We start from the raw sequence: 25,398 nt of genomic DNA on the forward strand, positions 1-25,398 counted from the left end.
AGCATCATAGCTCACTGCAACTTCAAATTCTTGGGGTCAAGCGATCCTCTTGCCTTAGCCTCCTGAGTAGATAGAACTACAGGTGCCTGCCACAAGGCCTGACTACTTTTTCTGTTTTTAGTAGAGATGGGGTCCCACTCTAATTCAAGCTGATCTTGAACTCCTGAGCTCAAGCTTCCATCCACCCACCTCAGCCTCTCAGAGCGCTAGGATTACAGGCGTGAGCCACTGCACCTAACCTCTTTATGCTTTTGATTTGTCCCTGATGACTAATGAGGCTGAGTATCTTTTCATGTGCTTATTTGCTGTCTATATATCTTTTGTATATCATCTGAGGAAATGGCTATTTAAATTCTTTGCCCAGTTTTTAATTGAGTCATTTGGCTTTTTATTGTTGGGTTTGAGGAGTACCCTATATATTCTGGACACAGTTTACTTATTAGGTATATAATTTGCAATTTGTAAATATTTCCTCCCATTCTGTGGTTTGTCTAAGAAACCCAGTATTCCCCAAATATTATTTGATCCTGTAATTTTTCATTCCAGTCATCTCTAGGTCCATCGCTATTGACTTTATACTGTGTGCCAGGTATTGGGGTTCTAAGGATAAAGAAGACCTGCCAGAAGTAGCTGATAGTCTGGTGCAGGGGAAGAGAGGAGGGTGCAAACAAATGATTTTAAGGGGAATGAAGAGGGAAAGTTTTGTAAATACAGAGTGTGCCTTCATCTCCTACAGTCGGTGCAGTATGGATATACAGTGGGGATCAGTAAATAATAAATAAAGATCAAATCAGTACTTGACTAAACTGGGAATCCTCCTGCCTCTTTATTGTAGGTATGGAGTTGTGATTTTTTTTTGTTTATCATGTACTTTAAAGAGTTCTATAAGGCTGGTTGAGGTGTGCAAAATCTTCTCTGTCTGCTAGGAGCAACTAACATTTCCCCTGCCATTAAACACATCTAAGACTTGGAAAGTCTTGGTTAGTATGGAACTGTAGCATCTGGGATAATCTGTGAGGAATTAATAAGCTATCATCAGTCAGGTAACATTTTACCATGAATTAATTCACCCAGTGACCTGCCAGGACTCAGGCCTAGTACATTCAGAAAGACTCAGGCCAGGTATGACTTGGATCTGGTGGCATGAAGGGAAGGTGGCTAGTGGGTATGTGGATTCAGAGGTGTGTGCAGGGAGGCACTGATAAGGAGGTCAAAGAAAGGTACTTGGAAGAGCATAAAAGTTAAAATTTGATTTCACCATTACGCCTGGGGCTTACCTTATTTATGGGGAATGAGTATTTCACTTTATGAACAGAGAGGATAATTCACATAAAGTTATTTTCTGCAAGAATCATCGAACTGCTGAGCTTTAACGTCATGGGATTAGGGGCGATAAAGAGCCTGAATTAACAGGTATGTGCTTTGTGCTTTGACTCTGAGAGCCTCTTAAAACCCAACTCTTTGAACATAAGAATGAACTACCTCAGTGTAAAAAGGCTTTCGTTTAAGCATTAAAACACTGTTAGCAGAAAGACACTCTTGAAAAATCTCTCTCATCTCTATTCGTATAAGTCAAATATTAATTAAAGCAAATAAATGAGATTGCAGTTATGTAAAATGGTAAATTGTGGTGTTACAAAGAAATGCTCTTCAGTATAGTTGTGCTCTTCAGTACAATTGACATCAATTGTGATTTGTCTAAATTAATTTAATATCCAGAGTGAGGTTAATATTTTGAACATCCTAATAATGAAAAGAATTAGAGAAATGAGATTAGAGCAGCTGCCTGCTGTATGTAGATGACATCTCTTGGGAGTCTCACTGTTTCTGGGCTCCCCTCCTGTTCGCCCCAACAACAGTGTTTGTGTCAGTGAGGGAAGACCCCATGGGCCTGTTTTCATCAGAGGTCCCCAGATGCTGCTTCGCTTCTTGCCTTGCTCCCTCTGGCCCCCTGCCTCTGCCATGTCCCCCATAAAAGCACAGTCAGGCTTTACTATACCATTCTCAGGAAAACCAAGACTAGCTTTGTAAAATGGTGCAACTAACAGCCTTGCCATTCTGAGATTTCCCACTCTGTGAAGGCAAACACTGAGAGGCAGTTTGCTGTGGGGACCTGAAATCCCCTCGGAAATGTGCGGAGAAAGAAAGAAAATGTGTGTGGGGAGCGTATGAGGACATTCACGGGCAGTTAAAAGTCATGCTGGTTTCAGGTCTTTTTTTCTTAATAGGATCTTCTACTACTGTTTTTCTTTTAAAGTAGTCTTAGTAATAACATATTACTTGATACATATTCCTTTTAGTAAAATGAGTTGAAGATCAAATAAACCTGACAGAAATATTCATATGCATACCTACTTTGTCTTTAACGTACATTGGCTATTAAAAGGATTACAACACCCTTATTAAGTACAGTCATGGACTGGATTATGATGTTTCAGTCAATGAAGAACCACATATACTATGGTGGTCCCTAACTTTATAACGGAGCTGAAAACTTGCCATTGTCTAGTGACATCTTAGTGTCCTAATGTGGTAGTGCAATGCATACTTGTGGTGACGTTGGTGTAAATCAACCTACTGTGCTGTCGTGCAGAAGTGTAGCATATGCAATTAGTGCACACATGAACTTGATAATGATAATAAACAACAATGTTACAAGTTTGTGTATTTACAGCACTAATTTTTTATCGTTAATTTAGAGTGTACTCCCTCCTTATATATACAAAACAGTTAACTATAAAGCAGCCTCAGGCAGGCCCTTCAGGAGGCCTTCCAGAAGAAGTGATGTCATCACAGATGACAGCTCCGGGCCTGTTACTGCCCCTGAGGACCTTCCAGTGGGACAGGCAGAAGACAGTGATACTGATGATCTTGACTAGTTCTAAACCCAGGCTAGTGTGTGTGTTACATCTTAGTTTTTAACACAAAAGCTTAAAAAGTAAAAAAAAAAAAAAAGTTTTAGATAGAAAACAGCTTATAGAATAAGGGTATAAAAGAAAGAAAAATAGGGTGGTGCCCGTAGCTCAGTGGGTAGGACACCGAGCTCATACACCGAGGCTGGTGGGTTCAAACCCGGCCCAGGTCAGCTAAAACAACAATGACAACTGCAACAACAACGAAATAGCTGGAGGGCTGTGGTGGGCGCCTGTAGTCCCAGCTACTTGGGAGGCTGGGGCAAGACACTCGCTTAAGCCCAAGAGTTTGAAGTTGCTGTGAGCTGTGACTCCATGGCACTCTAGGGCAACAGCTTGAAATCCTGTCTCAAAAAAAAAAAAAAAAAAAAAGAGAATACTTTTGTATACCTGTGTAACGTATGTGATTTAAGCTAAGTTATTATAAAAGAGTTAAAAAGTTTATAAAGTAAAAATGTTATCACAAAGTTCATTTGTTATTGAAGAAAGTATTTTTTAATAAATGTCACATAGCCTAAGTGCACAGTGTTTATAAAGTTTGCAGCAGTGGACAGCGAGGTCCTAGGCCTTCACTCACTCACCAGCTGCTCACTGGTCATCCAGAGCAACTTCCAGTCCTGTAAGCTCCATTCGTGGGAAGTGTCCTATATAGGTGCACCTTTTTTTTTTTTTTTAAATCTTTTATATTGTATTTTTACTGCACTTCTATGCTTAGATGCACAAATACTTACTACACCATTCAGGAAAGTAGCGTGTTGTACAGCCTTGTGGTCTGGGACAATAAGCGTGTGGTGGCTTTTCCACACAGCTGGGTATGCAGCAGGTTGCACTGCCTAGGTTTGTGTAAGTGCACGTTATGATGTTTGTGCAAGGACGAAGGTACCTGACTACATTTCTTAGAACATGTCCCCAATGATACGGGACGCGGGCCTGTTCTTGAGTGCCTCAGGAAAACTGGGCCGATTAGCTTGACCTTCAGTCAAGTGGTATTATTTGCTGCAGCTCCCCTTGACTTAGAGAACTGGAACCTCTCATGACTGGGTTCATTTCTACTGTCTGTAGAGCACCAGCCCTTCCCCGGCTTTGTTAAGAGGTTAGAGCTGAGATCCTTTCCTTCTCTTTAGGATCTATTAGGGGATGCTATATATCTTTTACTCTGGTGGATTCCAGGGGGCTGAGTCTCCCTCCAGAAAGCCACATCCTATATTCTAGCTTCTTTGCATCTACCTCAGGGTGACCTCCCTGGTGCCACAGAGGAAGTCCGAGTCCATGGGGGAAAACTGCCCAGAGCTTCTCTCTTCTCTATGTAAACCGGCCTTCAGTCTTCGGGGAAGCTTGCTCTCACAGCTCACCCTACTTTAACTTTAGGGCGGGAGCAGTTTCAAGTTTGACTTCCTCACCTGCCTGGAAGCTCTGTAGAGTCAATTTCTCGGACTTGAGGAGCCACCTGTGATGACATGGGCAGTTACCATTTATTTTGCCCTTGCCAAGCTAACAGCCATCAGACGTTTCACCTGGAATCTTGCGAGACATATTAATGTTCCCATTTCCCAGAGGTGCCGGTAGGCTTAGAGAGGGTAAGCCGCATGGCGGTGGTGGCAGGGTTGTTGGTAAGTAGCAGATTTGGGACTTGGACTCCATCTGTGTGATACAAACCCCATATCACATGGGGTTTGGTGCTTGTATGGTGCTTGCTGGTATTCAGGACTGTCTCCTGCACAGAACTGTTACACAGAAGGGGCTCCCCACGTCTGCTGACTGAGTGAAGGGAGGATGCCAGCTCCCACTTATACAGTGTTAACATGGTGCCAAGCAGAGCTCCAGGTTATGAACATACATATGTCACATCAATTCCGAGAGGTAGGCACTACTGTTGTTCCCAATTTATAGATAAAGAAGGGGTTCCATAACCTGTCCAAGGTCACACAGCTAGCCAGTGGCGACCTGGGATTTATCACAGGCAGAGTCTGATTCTGAGTACTACACATACTGCCAAAGTGCGATGATGAAACTCATTTTATTTGTCTGTAGAGGCCTCCGTTGGTGGAAGGGTGGTTAGCCTGAATGAGGAAGCTAGTCTTGGCTGCTTCCCGGCAACCTAAGCTTCACAACTGGTTTTCCTGCCTATCTCTTCTTGGCAAGTAGAAGTTGATTTATGTTAAGTGAAGAGTTAGCTAAATGCCACCCCACTCATTTCTTTTTTTTTTTTTTTTTTTGAGACAGAGCCTCAAGCTGTCCCCCTGGGCAGAGTGCCATGGCATTACAGCTCAAAGCAACCTCCAACTCCTGGGCTCAAGCGAGTCTCCTGCCTCCACCTCCCAAGCAGCTGGGACCACAGGCACCCGCTACAACGCCCGGCTATTTTTTGGTTGCAGCCGTCATTGTTGTTTGGCGGGTCCGGGCTGGGGATTCGAACCCGCCACCTTAGGTGTACGTGGCTGGCGCCTTAGCCAGTTGAGCTATAGGCGCCGAGCCCCCACTCATTTCTTAAAATCAGCTAAGAAGGAAAAAGAAATAGAGACAAGATTTTGGTGACGAAAAGGATAAAGAATCATAAAAGCTGGGAGGAAAAAGAAGATGGGATTGTGGGAAGAAGAATAGTAGGGCTAAAACTAAGACTAAAAGGAAGTTAAGAATTGGACCAAACTTTCTTGTTCTGGAGAAGTATGCCAGACTTCTTCTCCAGGGCTGTCTGCCTGAGCCTTTGTCTGTGAACTGTGAATGACTGATCCTGATTTTATGGGGTTCAGTGCCCAGTTCTCACACCTGTGAAAATATGGTAAGGAGCCTAACAGAAGGGAAAGAAAATGGGCTTTGTAATCAGAGCATCTGGATCACATCCTGATGAAGCCGGTGACTGTGCGAGGCTGAGCCAGTCACCTGCATCTCTAAGCCTGCCCACTCACCTTTCTCTACAACAAGGACAGTGAATCCCACCCCATCCGGTTATGTGAGAACTAGCAGATGATGGTCAGTGGGGAGGACCTGGCACACAGTAGGTATTCAGTAACTGCCAGCTGCCTTTTCAGCTGCACCCTGCCTCTTACTCATAAGCCGTCCTGAGGCAACTCAGGGTTTTTGCCACACAGATCCCAACAGGAGACACAAGACTCCCCAAACCAGTACTTGTGTTTAGGTTAGTCTTTGATACACAACACTGACACAAACAGAGATTTTTAACTGCACTCCTGTATGCAATTGGCCAGTGACCACACTTGTCCACAGATGCTCTTTAAAAATGGAGGCAAGAGAATCCATTTTGTTTGGCCAGAATGAAGTTTAATACACCCATCAGAATAAGTCTAAATGTCTCCCCCAGAAGGTCAACCTTCTCCTCATAATTATTGCATTTTCTTCACTTTATATGCGTTCGAGATGAGAGAGGAGTCATGTGGAAGTCAAGGAGAACAACAAGAAATAAGATCTGGAGTCAATACCCCAAAGCCATCGCTGTTCTTAATTTCTTTTCGGGGTGGCAGTTAGGGCTCTAGCACTAATTAGAAAAAGCCCATTAAGCTAAATATGAAGGGCAAATAACAGAGCATCACTGCAGCTCTGTGTAACGGGGCTCTGCCGTCGCATCTGACACAGGTTGTTTACAGATGCTGTTTCTGAGTTATACAACTTCTTCCACAGCTACTGTCCTGGGACTGTGTCAAACCACAAGGCTGAACAGTCCATGCAGCTGGGACCTTCCGACAGGCAGCTAGCTGGGGGCGGGGGTCACAGGTTTACATCTTTGACTTTCCTGTAAAATGATTGTTAACCATCTGGCTACTTACTTCCCAGGTTTGACGGAGGCCAAGAGAGCTATGGATAAAGCTCTTTGAGAAGCTGGTCCCAGGGTACAGCAGGTCCTTATCTCTACTCCTCCCTAAGCTTTGAGGGAGGATGAGGAGCAGCTGGATCTGGTACCCAGTCAGGGTTTGGGGCCCAGCCAGTCCAGCAGCTCAGACACGGCCTGGCCCAGACCTGCCCTTTTCTAAACCTCAGAAGCCAAGCACTGAGACTTCCTTTCCCTGCCTGGAGGGGTGTGGTGCTTGGGGTCAGAGAAAGCTGAGTCCAAAGCAACTTTTATCAGTGTGGCCCTGGGCAATTGCTTATCATCTCAGAACCTCATTTTCTTATCTGAAAAATACAAAGGAGATAACACCACCTGTCCAGAAGGCAAGTAGTAAAGATTAGAGCTAATGTTTTAAAGTGCCTGGAGGTGGCAATGTGTAATAGCTCCTACCATTAGTTCTTTTGAAGTCCACTCCTGAAGTTCCCTTTCAGCCCATTTCACTTGCATTACAATTCAGGGGATAGAGGATTCTAACTAGTCCTGGTCTGTAACTCACAGCAAAAGGTGAGGAGATGGTTTTTCTGCCTGGCAGACTATGGCATTTTTGGGAGAAATTGTATTTGAGGTTTAAATGCAAAGAAAGTGAGATTTAGAGAGGATTTTCTATCTCATAGTTTATCTTTTTTACTCCTTGATAGTTGAAAACAAATCTCTGGAAAATACTAGAGGAGGGACTCTGCAGAGTCATTTGCCAGAGTGAGCTCTAACCACTGCCTGCAGGAGTACGAAGCCGCTTCCCAGCCCCGTGGGGAATGGCTGTTCGCCAAGGCCCAGGGAGTCTAGATTCAGCGGCAAGCTTGGTGCTTGGAACATTAGCTTAGTTTCTCCATAGTCACCTTTACAGAGATGTACTTAAATGTTATGCCCTGATTTACAGAACCAGCCATTGGAAAATATTTCTTTTTATTCATAAAACTGTTGTCAAGGACCCAGGCCATCTTATCAGAGGGTGTCTTGTATGAAAGGAAGTGTCCTCCATAAGAAACTTATTTTAGGGTTCATTTCTAGGAAATTCTCCTCCCCCTTTTTTCCCTGAGAAAGTAGGATGTTGCTTCTTTTCTGAGAATGAGAATTTCATAACTTACTAATGCTAAGAGGCTCAGAATCAAATAGGATATTCCGTCTCAGCAACCTGGGTAACTTTGACACTTAGCATCTTTGAAGTATGCTCCATTCCTTGGCTCTAATTTTCCTTCTCTTTTATTAAGTATATTTGTACTTTTTGTTATACACATGTCCTATAAATAATAGAGAAATATATAAGCATATATACTATACATACATACTTAATTACAAGTGGAGTCAAATCCTTTTTTTTTTTTTGCAGTTTTTGACCGGGACCAGGTTTGAACCCACCACCTCCAGTATATGGGGCTGGTGCCCTACTCCTCTAAGCCACAGGCCAGGAGTCAAAGCCTTTTTGATGCCTGATGGAAGTACTTGGAGGGCGATAATGGTGAAGGCCCATGCGTTTACTCCAAGGATTTCTCCTCATGTAACCTTTTCTAGAGATGTACCTGTGGGACATCGCATAAATCTAATGAATCTCAAGTTTAGCCTTGAACCCTCTTTCGTCTTTGAGAAGTTATCTAATAAATATCTCAAGCCTCAGCGTAATACCCCTTGCCCTATTTACCTAATAAAGTGCTATGGGGATCAAATGAAATAATGAATGCTCTTTGCATTGAGGCTTTTTTTGTGGTTAAAATACATCCAGTTTACAGATCAGCATTGCTGTGACTACGAGTGAGGAAGACTAAACTTTGTTAAGCACTTTGCTTGATACCTAACTGATGAGACCAGCCCTCTTTAGACTGCATTCGCTGGGCTCCTTTGCCCTCCAGATTCAGCAGACAGAAAACACTGGAGGAGAGTGGGGAGCATTCTCTCTCCTCAGAGCCATTGGTCAGGTGGCGGCCTTCTTTTACGAAGGCCATGCAGCTCCTGTTAGGTAGCCTCTCCTATAGTCGCAATTAGACTGTGGCTACACAGCTCTCTAGCTTGTGGTGATTGCTGCCTATAGGTGATGGCTACCTGGGTTGCTAACCAGCATCCTCCCCGGTGGTTCTCCTCGGTCCTGCCCACACCTTTGTAAATAGCAGCTTCCCTAAACTCTCCTAAATCACTCCCCCTTTTGTTTTTGAGACAGAGTCTCACTCTGTCCCTCTGGCTAGAGTGCTGTTGCATCACAGCTCACAGCAACCTCAAACTTTTAGGTTCAAATGATCCTCTTGCCTCAGCCTCCCAAATCCTGCCACAATGCCTGGCTATTTTTAGGGATGGGGTCTCGCTCTGGTTCAGGCTGGTCTTGAACTCCTGAGCTCAAGCAGTCCACCTGCCATGGCCTCCCAGAGTGCTCAGATTACAGGTGTGAGCCAACACCCTGTCTGAGGGGCCATCTCTCTCTTGCTGGTGTCTGGTTGACACAGCCACAATCCTCACAAAAACTCCTTGTGGTAAGTATTATTGCTTGTTTTTTAACTGAGGGAAAGAAACAGTTAAATAAATTTGCCAAGGTCATATAAGTTGTAAGCTACAGAGCTAAGTATCAGAGCCAGACCTGTCTTATGCCCCTTTTATCTGTCTCATGTCCTGTAAGGTGGACAAAATGTTTTTGATACTATCTTTGATCACTCCCTTTCTTCCACTAAAAGACAATTTAATACAACAAGTATAAATTTAAAATATCTGGTTTATATTATATTGAAAGAAACCCTTCATAAACAGTGAGATGGAGGAATCTATCATCTTATTTTCCTGTGTTTTACTTAAAAAAAGAAAAAAACTATAAGTAGCACCTAACTACATGTGACAGCGGAAAGCTCAAGATTGTCCGAGACAGCACTGCTGCTCTGGGGGTTGTGTTGATAAAAAGATATTTCAGAGAAAATTCAAAATAAGAAAGGTTACGTTTTCCTGTCTATTTCAGGCTGGATTCTTAGCATACTACATGTGCCCCATCCATCCTAAGACAGAAGGAGATAGAAGTTTAAATACTTCATTTAATTTATTTCATATTTGCAAGAGCAATGAGAGATGCCAGAAAAGAGGGGCATTCATTGTCTTTTGAGAGTAGAGCTTGGAATTTCCTTATACATAATTTAGGGGATAAAATACACATCTCAACATGTTTAAACCATTACACATAGCAGCCTTTAAGTGTACGTAGAATGAGCCCCTAATTATTCCCTTTTAGAGCTTTTAGAGCGTGTGGTCAAAAAACCCTGGTGCTTTTGTGAAGACGCTGTAGGAAGACGGAGGTGGTGTGGAAGGGGGTAGACCCTTAAGGTCCATCCCCGGGGCTCCCTTTGGGACTGTCCTAGGGAACGTAGAGGTCTTTAGCTCCTTGCACATGCAGTGAACACCAGGATGTTATGGGCTTCCTTGATTAATGGTAAAATGCTTGTTCAATCTGGGATAAACAGAGCCGGCCTACCCTTGGTTAGCAAAGTTAGAACAAGTACACTGCTGTGAGTAACTATACCATACAGAGTCCGCTGACTATTCAGGAGTGGATTATTTAATAGTCAGTCCTCCCTGCTGAGTATCTTTACTGGCCATCAGATCTCTTCTGCGAATTTTCCATTCATTTTTCTATCAATTGAAAAAATTGATTTATAGAAGTTCTTTATATAAAGTCTGAATATAATCCTTGGTTGACTGAATGTTTGGAAAGTATTTTCTCTAAGACTATGAGTTATCTTTTAAGTTATCTTTTAAGTTGGTTATACTATCTTTGGTTATATAAAAATGTAAATAATGTGGGTAAACCACAAGTTTTTTTATGGCTTATGTTTCTGTGTTTTTTTAAGCAAAAAACACACATCCATACACAGACTATATACATACTCTACTATATATATATATTCTCTATATTTATTATGTATCTTCTAGAAGGTTTAAAGTTTTGCTCTTTATATGGGTCTTTAAATTCATATTTTAATATGTGGTATGAAGTAAGCATGTAGTTTAAATATCCTTCCCTCATTTGGATAGCTATTGTTCTTCATACATAATTTTAAAAAGTTCACTCCTTTCAGGTGAATTTGTAATGCCACTTATGAATGATACTAAATGGCTGTAAATATGTATGTTTTGGGATTCTGGTCTGTCAATCTTTATCCAGGTGCAAACACTTTTTGGCTATTCTTGGTCCTTCATTTTTCTTTATTAATTTGGGATTAGTCTATTAAATTCTGAGAAAACACTCTAGAGATGTTGACTGGAATAAAATTGTATCCGTAGACTCACAATTTAGAAAGAATTGACATATTCTGATTTTTTTTTTTTTTTTTTTTAGACAGAGTCTTACTCTCTAGGCCAGCTTAGAGTGCTGTGGCATCCGCCTAGCTCATGGCAACCCTGAATGCCTGGGTTTAAGTGATCCTCCTGCCTCAGCCTCCCAAGTAGCTGGGACTATAGGCTCGTGGCACATACACCCAGATAATTTTCTATTTTTAGTAGAGATGGGGTCTCATTCTTGCACTCAAGCTGGTGTCAAATTCCTGAGTTCAAGCGATCTTCCTGCTTTGGCCTCCCACAGTGCTGGGATTCCTGGTGTGAGCCACCATGCCCGGCCAACATATTCTGAATCTTTCCACATATGAATACTTACTTAGATATCCCTTTATGTCCATCAATATGATTTTTTTTTTCTAAAAAATCCAGAGCAGATTAGCTAGTTTGTAGTTTTTATTGCTATGGTGAGTAGGATCTTTTAAAAAAATCTGTTATTGGTGGATAGGCACATTATTATTATTATCGTTATTATTTTGAGACATGGTCTCACTCTGTCACCTGGGGCTTGGGTGCAGTAGTGTCATCATAGTTTACTGCAACCTCAGACTCCTAGGCTCACGTGATCCTCCTGCCTCAGCCTCTAAAGGCTGCCTCCTGCCTCAATTTTTGCATATTGGTGCTATGTTCTAGGAATATTGCTGAGCCATCTTATTAATTCTAGTAATTTGCCAGGTTTTTAAAAATTTTATATAAAGATAATCATACCTTTTGTGAATAATGACATTTTATTATTTCTTTTCCAATCATTATTGGTTTTATCACTTTGGCTAGGACCTCCAGTATAATACTTAATGGCAATGGTGGTGGAAGCATCCTTCTCTTCTTCTCGACTTGAAAGAGAGGATTTTTAATGCTTCCATTAAGAATGATGTTTGCCATTGTTTTTGAGTGGATACCTCATTGGGGGGGGAGGTCAAGGAAGGTCTCCTGCATTCCAAGTTTGCTTCATCTAAAAGGATTTTTTCCTTAAATCTCTGAATGAGTTTTTTTCCTGTGCCTATAAGGATGAACACTGGCTTTTCATCTTTAATGTCTCATATGGTGATTCAGTTCTAGGCATGCACACATAATCAAGGATCTCAGTGGTGGAAGAAGAGATTTGAAGAGAGAAAGATGGAATTTCTACCTTCACATCTGGTGAACTTGGAACACTTCTCTGGTTACCTACTACCTCCCCGCCAGAGTCCTTTCTATCTTCTGCAACTTAGAGAGCTAGAGAGTTCCTCTCCGGCCCGTGTTGGATCAGCACTCTGCAGTGTCTGCTCCTGGTGCCGTCTAACACTGTGCTATCTAATCCCCCCTTGTCTGGACAACCTTTAGGATATGGCCACGGGACCTGTTTTAGTGACTTTTAGTGGTCCTGGTGGTTCTTCTCCGAATGCACAGCATGTTGTCTGTAGCCTGTCTTTAAACGTGGCAGCCAGAGCTGAAATCAGCACTGCAGGCCTGAATCAAATACTTTTATACTGAGGAGGACGCTTGCTTTCTTACTCTAGGTATTTTACCTTTTGCAGGCTAAGAGTCTATTTGGTTTTTAATGGTGTTGGTGCCAATGACCTTGCCATTTGACTAAGACCTTTGTGCCTTTTCCTTATACAGCTCCTGACTTATCACCCTTGTAATTGTGTGGTTGGGTATTCAGAACCACGGTCAGTTCCTCTATCCTGTTAGATTCAAACTATCAAAATCTTTTTGGTCCATGTTCTCAGCAGGGGGGCTGGTGGTGCATACTGAGGGTGGAGGGGTAGTGCAGGCTTGGGCAAAGAGGAGGAGGCTTGGAGTGTCTTCTGGAAGGGATGTGTAAGGGGCCAACAAAGAAGGGATGAAAGAGGTACCAGGTGCTGGGGGTGCCCAGCAGAGGTTAGAGGTATGAAAGTGTTGTAGATGCATCACTACGTTTGGGGTTCTTCTCCAGATATGCTCACTTGCCTATGAATGAAGGTAAAGGAAACAGTCCAGTGTTGGTGCTGGTCCTGGACTGGGGGATTTCAAAGTGAGCAAAGCAATTTGGGGTGCTTGACAGTGTCCAATCAGGTCAGGGCAAGATACTCCCTGTACCTATTTATGTTTTGGAAGGAGTCTCTAGGGTAGCTCTGCTCTTGGAGACCAAAGAGTGAGGGTGAGAAGGCCTGTGACTTGTAGTTTGCAATAAAATGTGAGCCTGCCCCAGGTCCCACGGCCCGTACCTGGGACCTGGGGTTGCCATGCCCCTAGGAATCCCCATCTGTCCTGAAGCACCTGTAATGTTAAGGGGGCTGAGGGAAATTCTTATAGATTGGTTTGGGGGTGAAAAAAATCTGCAATGCTAGCCTTCAGGGTAAGTCCAAAGGGTCTTCAAGATATTTTCTATAGTTTTTGTGTGGACAGTGAGATAAGCTGGTTTGTATTTAACCTTCATAGCAGGAAGTAGCCTGGCACACAGCTAGAATTTACCAACCTTGGTTTAACTGCCACAGAAGCAGCTACATAGTAATGATTGCAAACCAAGGGCCCTATTTCTCTTCTGCAAAATCTTCAGCTAGAAAACTCCCTGCTGCCCTGGTGTGTAGTCTCACTATCTGTTAGGGATTACATTGGAGGGTGCCAGTGTTGGGAGCTCGGTAAACTTTATAGCATTCAGAAAGGAAGAAAAGGACTGACTCTGACATTGAAAGGTGTTAAAAAAATTGTAATAATTATCCAGATTTCATGACAAAGAGGATTCAGTTCCAAATTTATTGCCCCTAGGAGGAGTTTTCCTTGAGAAGGAACAGCCAAACTGGCAGAGCTGTTCTGTAACAGTAATGCAACCCAGCTGGAAACTAATTCTCTTGGGGGGATATTAGAAAGCCAGGCTAGGCAGCTAAATAGCCTCAGGGCCACTGGGGTTCTGAGTTCTAATTCTGGACTTTCTGTGTGACCTTCTTGAGGCATACATTTATTCATTTTGTATCCCCAGAGCCTAGGACAAGGGGATACTTGTGGGTCACTATGATAGTTTCGAGACAGACTGTGTCATGGTCCATTATTTCACTTCCAAGAAACACAGTCGCCAGTGTCCTTTCTGATTCACCCCAGCAAGTTCCAACTTGTCTGGCTTATTGGTGGTGTTGGGAGGGCTCAATTTGTTTCTATCTGTGCAGATTTTACATGTCTTGATTTTGTGTATCTTAAAACTTTTGTAATTATATGCTCACAGATTTACTATAGAAGGAATTGCCATTGGAGAAGAAGTTAGTTGGCCACATGATGTTATAAAATATTTACCCTTGTTAGCATCTCTTCCTGGTTCTGCCTTACTAGGGAAAGGAACCACTGTGGCAGCTGGAAGCCTGTGTTTTGGAAGCCGACTGCTGGGAATGAGTCCCTGCTCCATTGCTGACTGGTCAAACAGGTTGACTGAGCTATGATGTTCCCATCTATAAAGCAGGGGTAATATACTTGTACCTACTTCATAGGTTATTATAGGGTGAAATGAGATTATATAGGCAAAGCCCTGGCAGACAGCAAAGTCACAATAACGCAAGGGAATGGGAAGTTGTTTAGCTGTTTTCATTACCTTTCCCCCCAGTCCTCTCAAAGATTCCCTTTTCATCCCTCTGACAGCCTGAGATTTCTGGACATGTTCTAAACGTAGAGGGTACCAATGCTCATAGGGACAGAACCCTGCACAGTCCCCAGGTCACAGGACATCCTCAGCACAAGCTTCCTGAAAGGAGCAATGTTGAAAGAAATTTGCTCTCAACTTCTAATAATTACAAAACATTCAAATTAGTCTTACTAAGCAAGTGATTTAAAGATTCTCACATGTGTAATAGGAGTTTTGGGTCCTTAGATTTTGCAAATGCAATCATTGAATGAAATAAATGAAAGTGTCTGGAGGCTGGTGGTCCTCAAATTGTATTACATAAGAGTTTCCTGGTTAACTCAGAAATTCCCAGAGTCACAATCAGTAGATCTTGGCAGGGAACAAGCATCAGCATTTTAAAACCAATCCATCAGATGGTTCTGATACCACATCTTAGGACAGCCAAAGGCCTCCTTTGAGAAACTCTAGGGTGGCCTAAAGATGGGATAGGTACTCGTCTAAGAGTAAGACTTTCCTTGTTCTTTTATGTTTATGTTTTCTTTTTTCTCCCATGAGGGAACAGATAACTGGATTGAAATAACCTTCAATAATAGACTGGGCTGGGAGATTCTGAGCCCAGGCACATCCTGGTGTTGTACAAGCCTGGACACACTTAAAGGATTTGCCACAAAGATCTAGAGTTATCTGGGCACTTGTTTGTCTGGAAAACATCCAGTAGGGCTATTCTTTTGGATTGTCAAGCTGGGAGCTTATCTGCTTCTTAGCTTGACATTTTAGGAGGACTGTATTTTCTCCTTCAGGATTAAAGAAAGAAATATCCTGCCACATCATTATAAATAATTCAAAATCCAAGAAAGCTTAATGTGAACCATAAGAATGTGACCTGTAGTCACACTCCAAGTCCAACAAGAATGTGTCCAGATCAGCATTATGTTACTAGGAAATAAATGGAGGGCCCCTGATGAGTCTTCAGGGGAGATGGCTTGTGTATGGCTGGATTTGTGATGGATTTTTTGAAGGATTTAAACTCCCCCAGGAATCTGTACATTTAACCTCTGGTTGAAGTCATCAGTCTGTTCCATCATGACATCGTGCTGCATGGTAGCACTCTCCCCTCCTCAATAATCTGTTGTAAATGTTGTCTTGAAAGGTCTTAAGATTCAATTATTAATCAGAACCAATTTAACAGGTTATTGGTGCCATGAATAAAATTTTTTCAATTTGCAAAGCTGGGATAAGCTGATCAAGGGGAATGGTACAATTTCATAGGAAATACATTGAGCTTCCCCACATCTGCCTAAAGAGTTTACGGAGGTGCACAGAAGTGCAGAGAGAGGTGTGTTTGGGATAAATTAATAGTCAATGGAGAGTAATTATAAGCAATGTATAAACCCTAGCCTCACTTTAAGTTTTCTTGACCTGAGAGGAAGGGCTAAGTGGTTCTATACTCTCTTTTTAAAATCTCGTTTAAAATGTGGCCCCACACATTTTACTTAGACAGATGGTGCTAAGGAAATAACAATTTCTGCACTTAATTGTGCTTTCTTTCCATTTTTCATACTAAAGCCATAAGAAGCTACAAGCTTATTAATTGTCTTTTGAGGCGCCAGACTCCAGACAGAAGGGTGATAAATGACCTAAAATCATTTGTGATGTGCTGGAAATATGCACAACCTGGGTTGAGTATAAGAAGCTATGGTTTTGGAGAGTGTCCATTAATTAATGAATTGATCTCACACTGCCCTGTCCATAGAGGAGGTTACCCTAAAAATGTGATGGATGCTGTAGGACACCAGAGTAGGCCACCCCCAAATGTGCCTCTTTGGCATAAGGATAGTTTTGAGCTGAGTAGTTTGAGAAACTGTAGACATAGGAGAAGTTCTGAAAACGGAGTAGAAGTTTTGTAAGGGAAATTTACATTTGTAAAGGAAATCTTATTTGCAAGGGTGTCCCTCTCGGTACCAGGTAGAGAAGGATGACTCTAACTCACTAGAGACTTATGAGTGGGGAAGGCACTAACTAAAGACTACATAAGGAACTTACCTTTGCTTCCCTGATTTTTCTGGTCATCTTTCCATAGCTGGTCCCTTCAATATCCTTTGTTTTAGCTGAAGATGCTATTTAAATTTGAAGTCAAGGTCAACTATTTAAAATGGGTTCATTTTTCTGGGTATTTCTGAGGTATATGTATTAATAAACTTCTGTTTGTTTTTCTCTGTTTATCTGTCTTTTATCACAGGCATCTGTCCTGGCTAAGGACTCAGAAGGGTAGAGGGAGAATTATCTTTCCTCTCCTACAGTGATCATCTAAATGCAAGCATGTCTTTGTTCTTTTACTTTTAATTTTCCTGATTTTTTTCTCCTGTAGGTAAATGAATAATACGATTGAGATTGCCTATAGTCAGAATCTGACATCTGTTGTCTCCACCCACCCCCTGCCTGCCACCTCCAGTAGTAGCATTTCACCTAGAAATAAGGTGTAAGATGTAGGGACAAATGTGATCGTCTCCAAGTCAGGGAATACTTGGGTTCAGGAGGGACCAGCTACATAATTTGCAGACCCAGTGCTAAGTGAAAATTGTTTGAAAAGCAAGAGAAAGTACCATTAAAAATAATAAAATACAAAAATTTATCCTTTTTTACTAGTGTTTTCTCTCTCATCATAGGACATTAAAAATTTGCTTTCTAATGTCATTCTAAGTATGCATAAATAAAAAGTTAAATTTAAATTATATTCAACAATTTTTACTGCTCATCTTTACATTGTGCAATGGCTGTTTTAAAAGCAAATATTAGAGCACTTATTTGTAGCATCACCAAAATCATATCTATATTTTGTCCCTGGAAGGTGTCTCGAGCTGGCCAGCAAAGATAAGCACAGACAGACTCAGTAAGGCTGGAAGGAAGAGAAAGTTTCCCTGGGCACAGAGTGGGCTTAAGGGAGCTGGTTAGGAGTGCTTTCCCTGGCATAGAGATACCTGGGGATTCTCACAGGCTTCTCAGATCCTCCCTCCCAGCAGCTGCTGGTCTAACACATTGTCTCCTGACCTGGGGCAGGCCCTGGGGAGCCTCTCTCCACACCAGTAGCTCCCCCAGTCCATGACCAAGAGGTGCGTCCCACAGTATTGCAGCCTGTGTAACTGGATGGGGTGGGTTACAGGCTTGCCGCTCCTTGAATTATGCCCTCCTGTCCACTGTTTATCAGACACGTGGCACTGCCCAGGCTGGGCAGGGACAGATGCTGCTATGCTCTGCCCTAAGATGCTGCAGGATAGGGACACACCCTGGGGCAGAGGTCACTGGGTAGGCACAGGGAGGGGAGGCCAGGCAAGGTGCAAGTTTCCTGGGAGCAGGAGGAGAGTGGGCTGAGACCCATCCCAGAGAGATGGAGAGGTGGGGATAGGAGTGTGGAGGGGCGGGGGAAGCAGGACGCAGCAGGAAACACACTCTCAAGTCTCCCTTTGTGTGTGCCAATGCACCACTGTCCCGTCAGACTTCACTTACAAAACACGCTTCCAAGATACAATTATTAACAAGTCAGGACTGAGGCTGTGGAGCATTCACCCACAGGTGTGGGGTCCTCCTGAGCTGGGCGCCCTGGGGGACTGCCTGGATCATATGGCCCTGGGGGCAGGAGCAGAGAGCAAGTATGCCAGCACAGCAGCCTGGCCTGTCCCCAACTCCCATTTCGGGTCTTCCTGACGGGACAGCTCTGTGAACAGTGGCTTCGCTCTCGGGACAACAGCCTATCTTCTCTTCACTGCAGCCCCTCTTCTTCCCTTCATCTGCCCCCACCCCACTGCAGGGCAGAGCAGGAGTAAGTTTACAGTTCCATATCCTTTGTGGCTTCCCTCGGGAGTTTCCCCGGCTGCTCCTCCCTTTCTTGCTTCCCTTCTCTCTCCCTCTGTCTGATGGGGGTGGGGTGGGGTGGATCTGTGTTTTCATTACAGTTTAGTTAATTAAGGTGCATTGCCTGCCTGGCAGGGTGCATGTGGCCGTAGCTGCCAGGGCTGCCAGGGCTCTCTGAGCTCCTGGGGGGAAATGGTGAGCAATGAGGGGGTGGGTGCCTGCTTTTCAGGATTGTGGGGAGCCCAACAAGAAGAAAGGAGAGAGGAGGAGGAAAAACACCTCCTGAGAGCCTCACAAGCTTGGAGAAGGTGGGAGAGGAAGCATGGGGAAGTGGGAAGAAGATGGTGGGGAGGAGGGAGGCAGGGCAGAAGGGGGCCCACTTTTTGCCTGTCCTACCCACACGTTTTAGAAAGAATGGGGGCTTGAGCTGAGAAAGCCAGGGCCCTAGCAGAGGAAGTCTTTGCAACGTGGGTGCCTAGGCCACGTCTGAGAATCCTAGGTGGGTGGGTGACGGGAGCTTCAGCACCGAGTCTGAGAGAGTGCTCCTGTCAGAGTCTTGAAGCTGACTGTATATTAGTCCTTTGGGAGTATGTCTCAACAAATCAGACCCTGTGAATGCCTGTATGCTCTGGAGAGCACAGGGATGGGTAGGATGAGATGGTGGGGTTATATGGGACAGAAGAACAATGGCAAATCTCTTCTGGGGCTCTCTATGTGGAGGAGAGGTAAGTCTTTACATTCACAAGAATCTTCACAAATATCAAGTTAATTTTTCTGGGGTGATCAAGACAATGGTAGTAAAAGCCATAACCTCAAATTGATTGACTGATTGAGACAGAGTTTCACTCTGTTGTCCTATGGCATCATCATAGCTCACAGCAACCTCAGTCTCTTGGGTTCAAGTAATCCTCTTGCCTCAGCCTTTTGAGTAGCCAGGACTATGAGTGCCCAGCTAGATTTTCTATTTTTAGTAGAGATGGGGTCTTGCTCTTGCTCAGGCTGATCTTGAACTCCTAAGCTCAAGCAATCCTTCTGCCTTGGCCTCCCATAATACCAGGCGTGAGTCACCACATGCAGCCTGATAACATCAAATTTTAGAAACTAATCTGTCTTAGTGGTTTTACTTTTATTTATTTGTTTAATCTATTTATTCTTTTATTTTTTGAGACAGAGTCTCATTCTGTCACACTGGGCAGAATACCATGGTATCATAGCTCGCAGCATCTCAAACTCCTGGGCTCAAGCAATCCTCTTGCTTCAGCCTCCTGAGTAGCTGGTACTACAAGTGCCCACCACTATGCCTGGCTAATATTTCTGTTTTTTTTTTTTTAAAGTAGAGTTAGGGTCTTACTTTTGTTCAGGCTGGTCTTGAACCCCTGAGCTCAAGGAATCCACCTGCCTTGGCCTCCCAGAGTGCTAGGATTACAGTGTGAGCCACCATGCCTGGCCTTCTTAGTGGTTTTATAATCCACTATAGTATTATTGAGAAAGCACCACTAAATCTCCAACTGTCTGAGAAGGGAGAAGAGGCACCTTACTCTCTGACACCTCCCGGCTTCTTGGTTGAGCCCAGCGCACCATCTCAGAGACCCACACTCACCAAGAGGCACGTTCTCGTGCTCAGAAAACACCCAGCCACAGCCTTCCTGTTCTCTCAAAAATTCATGTTTCTTTCCTCTGAAATATTTCATTTTTGGATTACAATGCAGACTCCACTGAAATTTTCCTTCCAGGGGCAGGAAAATTTAATTTATCAAAGGACCAATCCCATCCTATCCAAAGGTTTGGAGTGCTCTGATCTGCTTACTGAGATATCCTTCATGATTGATGACATATGAGAACCATATTTATCTCTAATTCAAGAGAGAAGGCTAAACTGCCAGCCAAGATAGAGCCATGTCCCCCAAAGTGGAATTTGTCAAAGTCGTGGCCCGTGGATTTCCCACATCAAAATTACGTGGAATGATGGTTATAAAGCAGATTTCTGCACCCACTTCAGAATAACTAAATCTGTGAGGGGCCAGAACCTGCATTCTAAATACATGAGACTTATGGTCTTATATCTACAGGCACCTGAGGATCAGTGTTGGAGCAGCAGATCTCAAATCTTGGGAGGGCCCAGAATCACCTGGAGGGCTCATAAAACATAGGTCCCTGGACCCTATCCCCCAGGTTTCTGATTCAGGAGTTCCAGGGCCCCAGATTTTGTGTTTCTAATAGGTTCCCAGGTGATACAGATGTTACTGGCCTGGGGATTACATTTTGAGAAGCACTGGTTTAGAACAATTAAAACAACTTATGCTGGTGTCAGCCAGGTGTGCGCTCCTTCCTGTCCTAGGGAAGGTCTCAGCATCAGCGGGTCGGAAGCAGTAGTGGGGGTGGCCTTGTTTTCTCTCTGTCTGGGAGGTGAGTGTTAGGGGAAGCAGGGCCCTCGGGGAGCAAATGTGGACCAGTGTGTGTGTCTGTCAGATGGCCAGGCTCCGTTGGCTGGCTCTTCAGGCTCTGGGGAGCTCAGTTTGGTTTTGAGTCTTCTGCTCTAGGGCAAGACATGAAGGACTGGCTAAACCCTGGGGTTCCAAAAGACAGTATAGCTCAGAACTAAGCTGGAGTAGCCAGAAGAAGGGAAGAAGGCAGTGTCTTTATTATGGCTAACCAGGGAGAAACCGTCTGTAGAAAGCCAGCCAGGCACGTTCACACCGTGACAGGCCACTAACCTCCGGGATGATCCTAAATATCTCAGGGTCTCAGTCCCCAAATGCTCCCCTGCTTCATCTAGAAAGTATTTCAAGGCCTCTGCAGAATGTGGAGTGCTTTGTTGCGGTTCCGGGACAGCCCTCCTGACTGGTTCCTTCCTTCTTTCTCCAGACATCTGCCCTGCAGTTTCCAGTTTGGTCACTAGAGGTCTCAGCAGGACAACAGTTCTCCTGGGAGGACCCGGAAGAAGCCTGAAACCCTTCCCTCCTCCAAGTTGGTGGATTGTTTGTTGGTCAGGGTCCCTCTGGAAAAGGGAGAATAAAGTGATTGCCACCTGCTTGCCCAACGTCATCAGCGGGATGACAGACTAGTCTTGTCTAGCTGTCCGAGACAGCTATTTTCCTCTTAAAACAGTGCCACAATTGTCCCAGAAGAAGGAATGGTATTGGCAGGGGAATGATGCTTGCCGAGAAGGGGCCTGCAGTCCCCTCCATCCACAGGACGCGGCTGATTGGCATTTTTCAATCTTATGTGAAGTGCCATGTAATTGCACCTTCAAGAGTCCCTTGCACAGGCTTCTAGCCAGATTTGCTGCCCTTCTCTGCTAAAACTCTGGAGCTGAAATTCTATCCCAGTAATACTTTCTGAGGCCAAAGCTCTTTGTAGTGCTATATTCTGCATTTTGTCCAGCAGCAGTAAAAGTACACAAGAAATTATCCTTCTCTGTGATTTTCCCATTTCGTACATATCCTGTCCTGTTCCTCCACCCAACTTTGAATCAGGTCCAGAGAAGGCTGCTATCGGCTGGATGGGCTATTTTGGATAAAGTTGCATTTTAAGCTAAACTTGATATATAAAAACCCACAGGGGACAAAATGTTATGCCCAGTAGTGATTATTTGCTCTCTAAAAAAAAGATTCCCTATAAAAAATGTCATGCATTTACTGTGGAAAAAGAAAGCTCTGTCAAAATGACATTGCATATTTAGTTAATATCTGTATTTCCATAAGTTTATGCAAATGAAGCTTAGATCTCAAAACTACACTGAAAGCTGGCATGTGTGGGTTATTATTTTTGCCTTATTGGCTTTCAAATTATTCTCTGTCTCTGAGATTTTCCTGGCCTGTTAACTTGGTTAGCAATATATTGAAAAGCAGAAAATATAACTTTGTTCACCTGCTGGGTTCCCTTAAGTTCTGGAGCACTAATCAGTGGTATCTTGGGAAGGAGAGAAGCAGATACCAGCTGGACAACCCCGAACTACAGAAATCAGCAGATCTGGGATGACTGAATGTGGAGTTTGCCATGTCTACCTGAATGTGATAGGTCCTTATATAGGGCGGGCTACGTGCTTCTCATCTACACCTTCTCCTTCCTGCCCTCATTTTCTTCAGTTAGATTCACAGGCTCTTGCTCCTGGAGGCTGTTCCCATTTGCACAGTTTAACTATAACACTATAGTGGAAAATGAACGCTCCTGGGAGGAAACTGCATGAAAAACAGCCTGAGGCTAGTGAGCAAACTTAAGCATCATGTAATTTTTGAAATCAGCTCTTTTCAAATTAATTTACAGATGAGAAGCCAGAGGTCCAGAGAGGCACAGTAACTTTCTTACGTTCACCTGGATACTTAGTGGCAGAGCCAGGACTGGGACTTGAAGTCCCTTCCTAGGATGTAGGCCCCTTAATTTTCTTTTGCTTCTAAAAAGCTCTCCTGGTGGTATGTACAACACTCTCCTCCAGAGAGAAAGCAACACGGATGCCACACCAAGAAGAGACTTTGATGGAAAGAGGAGGATTGAGTTTTAATCGAGGCTCTGTCCTATTTAGGGCAAGTGACTTTCTCTGGAGGCCTCAGCCAACTCCTATGAATTTATGGATCAGTCTTTAAGGACTCTTCCCCTAAAGGATTCTGTGTCTAAAGGTGGTCTGGAGCCCCCACACTGCAGGGGATTCAGCATTGTGCAGTCACATCTCATGAAAAACCCTTCAGTTAAAAAAAATTTTTTTTATAAGAATTTCCCCCAAAGTGGTATTTCTGTGAAAACAGACTTAGGAATGAGTTTCACATTCTTATTATCTCTGATGACTAATTTGGACAGTTTCCTCCTAATTCCCATTCCACATGCACTTGAAACTTCAGTGAGATTGAGGACAGGAGGTAGTTCCAACCCTGAGATCCTGGTCAGGTGGGGGAAGGTTGTACAGTGACACAGGATGGTATTTTAAATGTTCCAAATTTCTGCTTAGGCACAAACACCTCCCTCCCAATTGATTTATTCTATAAGTCTAGCTTATCACACAGTGAAATCACTCACATTAGCAATATAGTTTATAAGCAATCAAGAAACAGCAAAAGGGACTGGGGGCGTGGGTGTGTGGACGTGTGTGTGCAGTACAATGATGGGTCACTGGGGTTCATGTGTGTCTTAAACCTTCCTCCTTCTCCTCAGAGTCACTGTTTGTTCCGCTGTGTCTGTGTGTCCATCATATACAGATGCGCAGAGGGAAAATAATACATGAGAAGATGACCTCTTCCCTTCACTTGGCTCATTCTAGCCCCACACTTGGCACAGCGTATTTGCTGTCACAGAGCATCCACTTCTATAGGGACTCCCAGAGCAATGATCCCTTTAAGGCTGGGGTCCCAGAGAACATCGCACAGCAGAGGCCCCTGGCTGCCTGCATGCAGGTGGCCATATACGCGGTTCCACACTCTGTAGTAGAACACTGCAGTGAGAGGGAGCACGGACACATGCCTGGAATCCTAAAAGCTCACAGTCTGAGGGCGCTTTGTCAGAGAACAATGACCAGGCACATCCCCCGGGGCTGCCCAGCTCCTTCTGGGGAGGTGCTGGGCTGGCAGCTGCAAGTGCGCTGGCTCTGACCCCGTGCCAGGGATTGTGGGAGAGAGAAGCACAAATATCAAATCAGGAACAAAGACTTCAGAACTACTGCTTAAAAGCGACGGTTCATGCGGCCCAAGCGCCCAGTGCTGAAAGCAGGAATTAGAGGCGAACAGCGGAGAGAACATGCGGGAACAGAAGGCGGAAGCGCACACAACACAGCTGAGCCCCCAGCGAGCCATGCTCACACTTACACGGTGTGGTCTCACACTACCTTGGTTTACCTTAAGCATTTCCATCATCTGAGAGGGTGGGAGGAAAAAAACAGAATGGTTAAAGGTAAAATAAGTTGCGAGCTCACGCTTTATTTTTAAAGATTAAAAATAGCAGCGTCATTCTTTGTTACTCCATTCCCAGCGTGCAGAGAGACGCAGGTGAGTCAGTGAGGGACGACTCGGTTCTGAGAGCCAGACTGGCTGGGTGCCTACCCGGGTACCACCTCCTAGCTGTGTGACTCGGGGGCAGTGTCTTATCTTTCTGTGCTTCAGTTTCCTCTTCTATAAAGCGTGTCTAATAGGAGTACTTACCTCACAGTGTTGTGGGGAGAAGGGAATGAATGAATACACGTGAGATGCTCAGAACAGCCCTATTCAATGCTAAGTATTATCGAAGAGTTGTACATCACTGTTGTTTTATTAGTTTTCATCTTTGGCTTCCTCCGGTAGTACCACCCAGACTAGAGGAATACAGATTTATAGAAAGCCAAAGACCCAGAGAGAATTTTAGATACTCAATTGGAAAAATAAATCAGGAGAAAAAGACAAAGGTAAACATTCCTGGACTGAGCAATAGTTCCATGTGTCATTATAAGTTTTTGAGGACATCGTTTCAAATCCTGGATTATCCCAAAGCAATTCAGAGTTGCTTTTTGAGACAACCAGCAGAAATCAATTGTACACACACAGATCACCTAGAACTATAGAGCCTGGCTCCTGCTGGGCAATTGGAGGCCGCGCCCGCATCCTCACACACATCCTCACACGGTGCCACTGGACAACGTCATCTTGCATTTCCTCAGTTGCTTCCGTCCAGCACCTCACAGAGACTGCCGGTGCACAGATGGGGCTTCGGGTGAGTACAGTGGTTTCTCAAGCCATTAGGAAGACAGACTTCTCTCCTCCATTCTTTCCCAGGACCATTTCACTAGCTTTGACCTTACTTGATGGGATATTGTGGTCAAACAGGAAAGAATGGGACACTTAGTCGTGGTGCCACCTTAGCCTAATTGGAACCTATAAGCAAAATGCTCCATGGATGACCTGGGTATGAGTCTGCCTTTGCTGACCACACTCTGAGTCCCTAGTTGGTTAGTATTAGCGCACAGTTAG

At 44.0% G+C, this 25,398-nt stretch overlaps 1 protein-coding gene across 2 annotated transcripts in view; it reads right to left on the minus strand.

Annotated features, from left to right (window-relative positions):
- Positions 1 to 25,398, minus strand: part of LHFPL3 (LHFPL tetraspan subfamily member 3) — a 509,453-nt gene that overhangs the window by 34,612 nt on the left and 449,443 nt on the right. Inside the window, exon 3 of one of the 2 annotated variants that reach the window (XM_003782605.2) lies at positions 24,265 to 24,312. The exons of the other annotated variant lie outside the window; for it this stretch is intronic. Within the exon in view, the coding sequence (XP_003782653.1) occupies positions 24,296 to 24,312 (17 nt within the window). The 3' untranslated portion in view covers positions 24,265 to 24,295. The remainder of the gene's footprint in view (positions 1 to 24,264; positions 24,313 to 25,398) is intronic. 2 annotated transcript variants of the gene reach the window in all.

This window comes from Otolemur garnettii, unplaced genomic scaffold, assembly GCF_000181295.1.
Source record: "Otolemur garnettii isolate 467f Iridium unplaced genomic scaffold, OtoGar3 scaffold00005, whole genome shotgun sequence".
NCBI classification, from domain to species: Eukaryota; Metazoa; Chordata; class Mammalia; order Primates; family Galagidae; genus Otolemur; species Otolemur garnettii.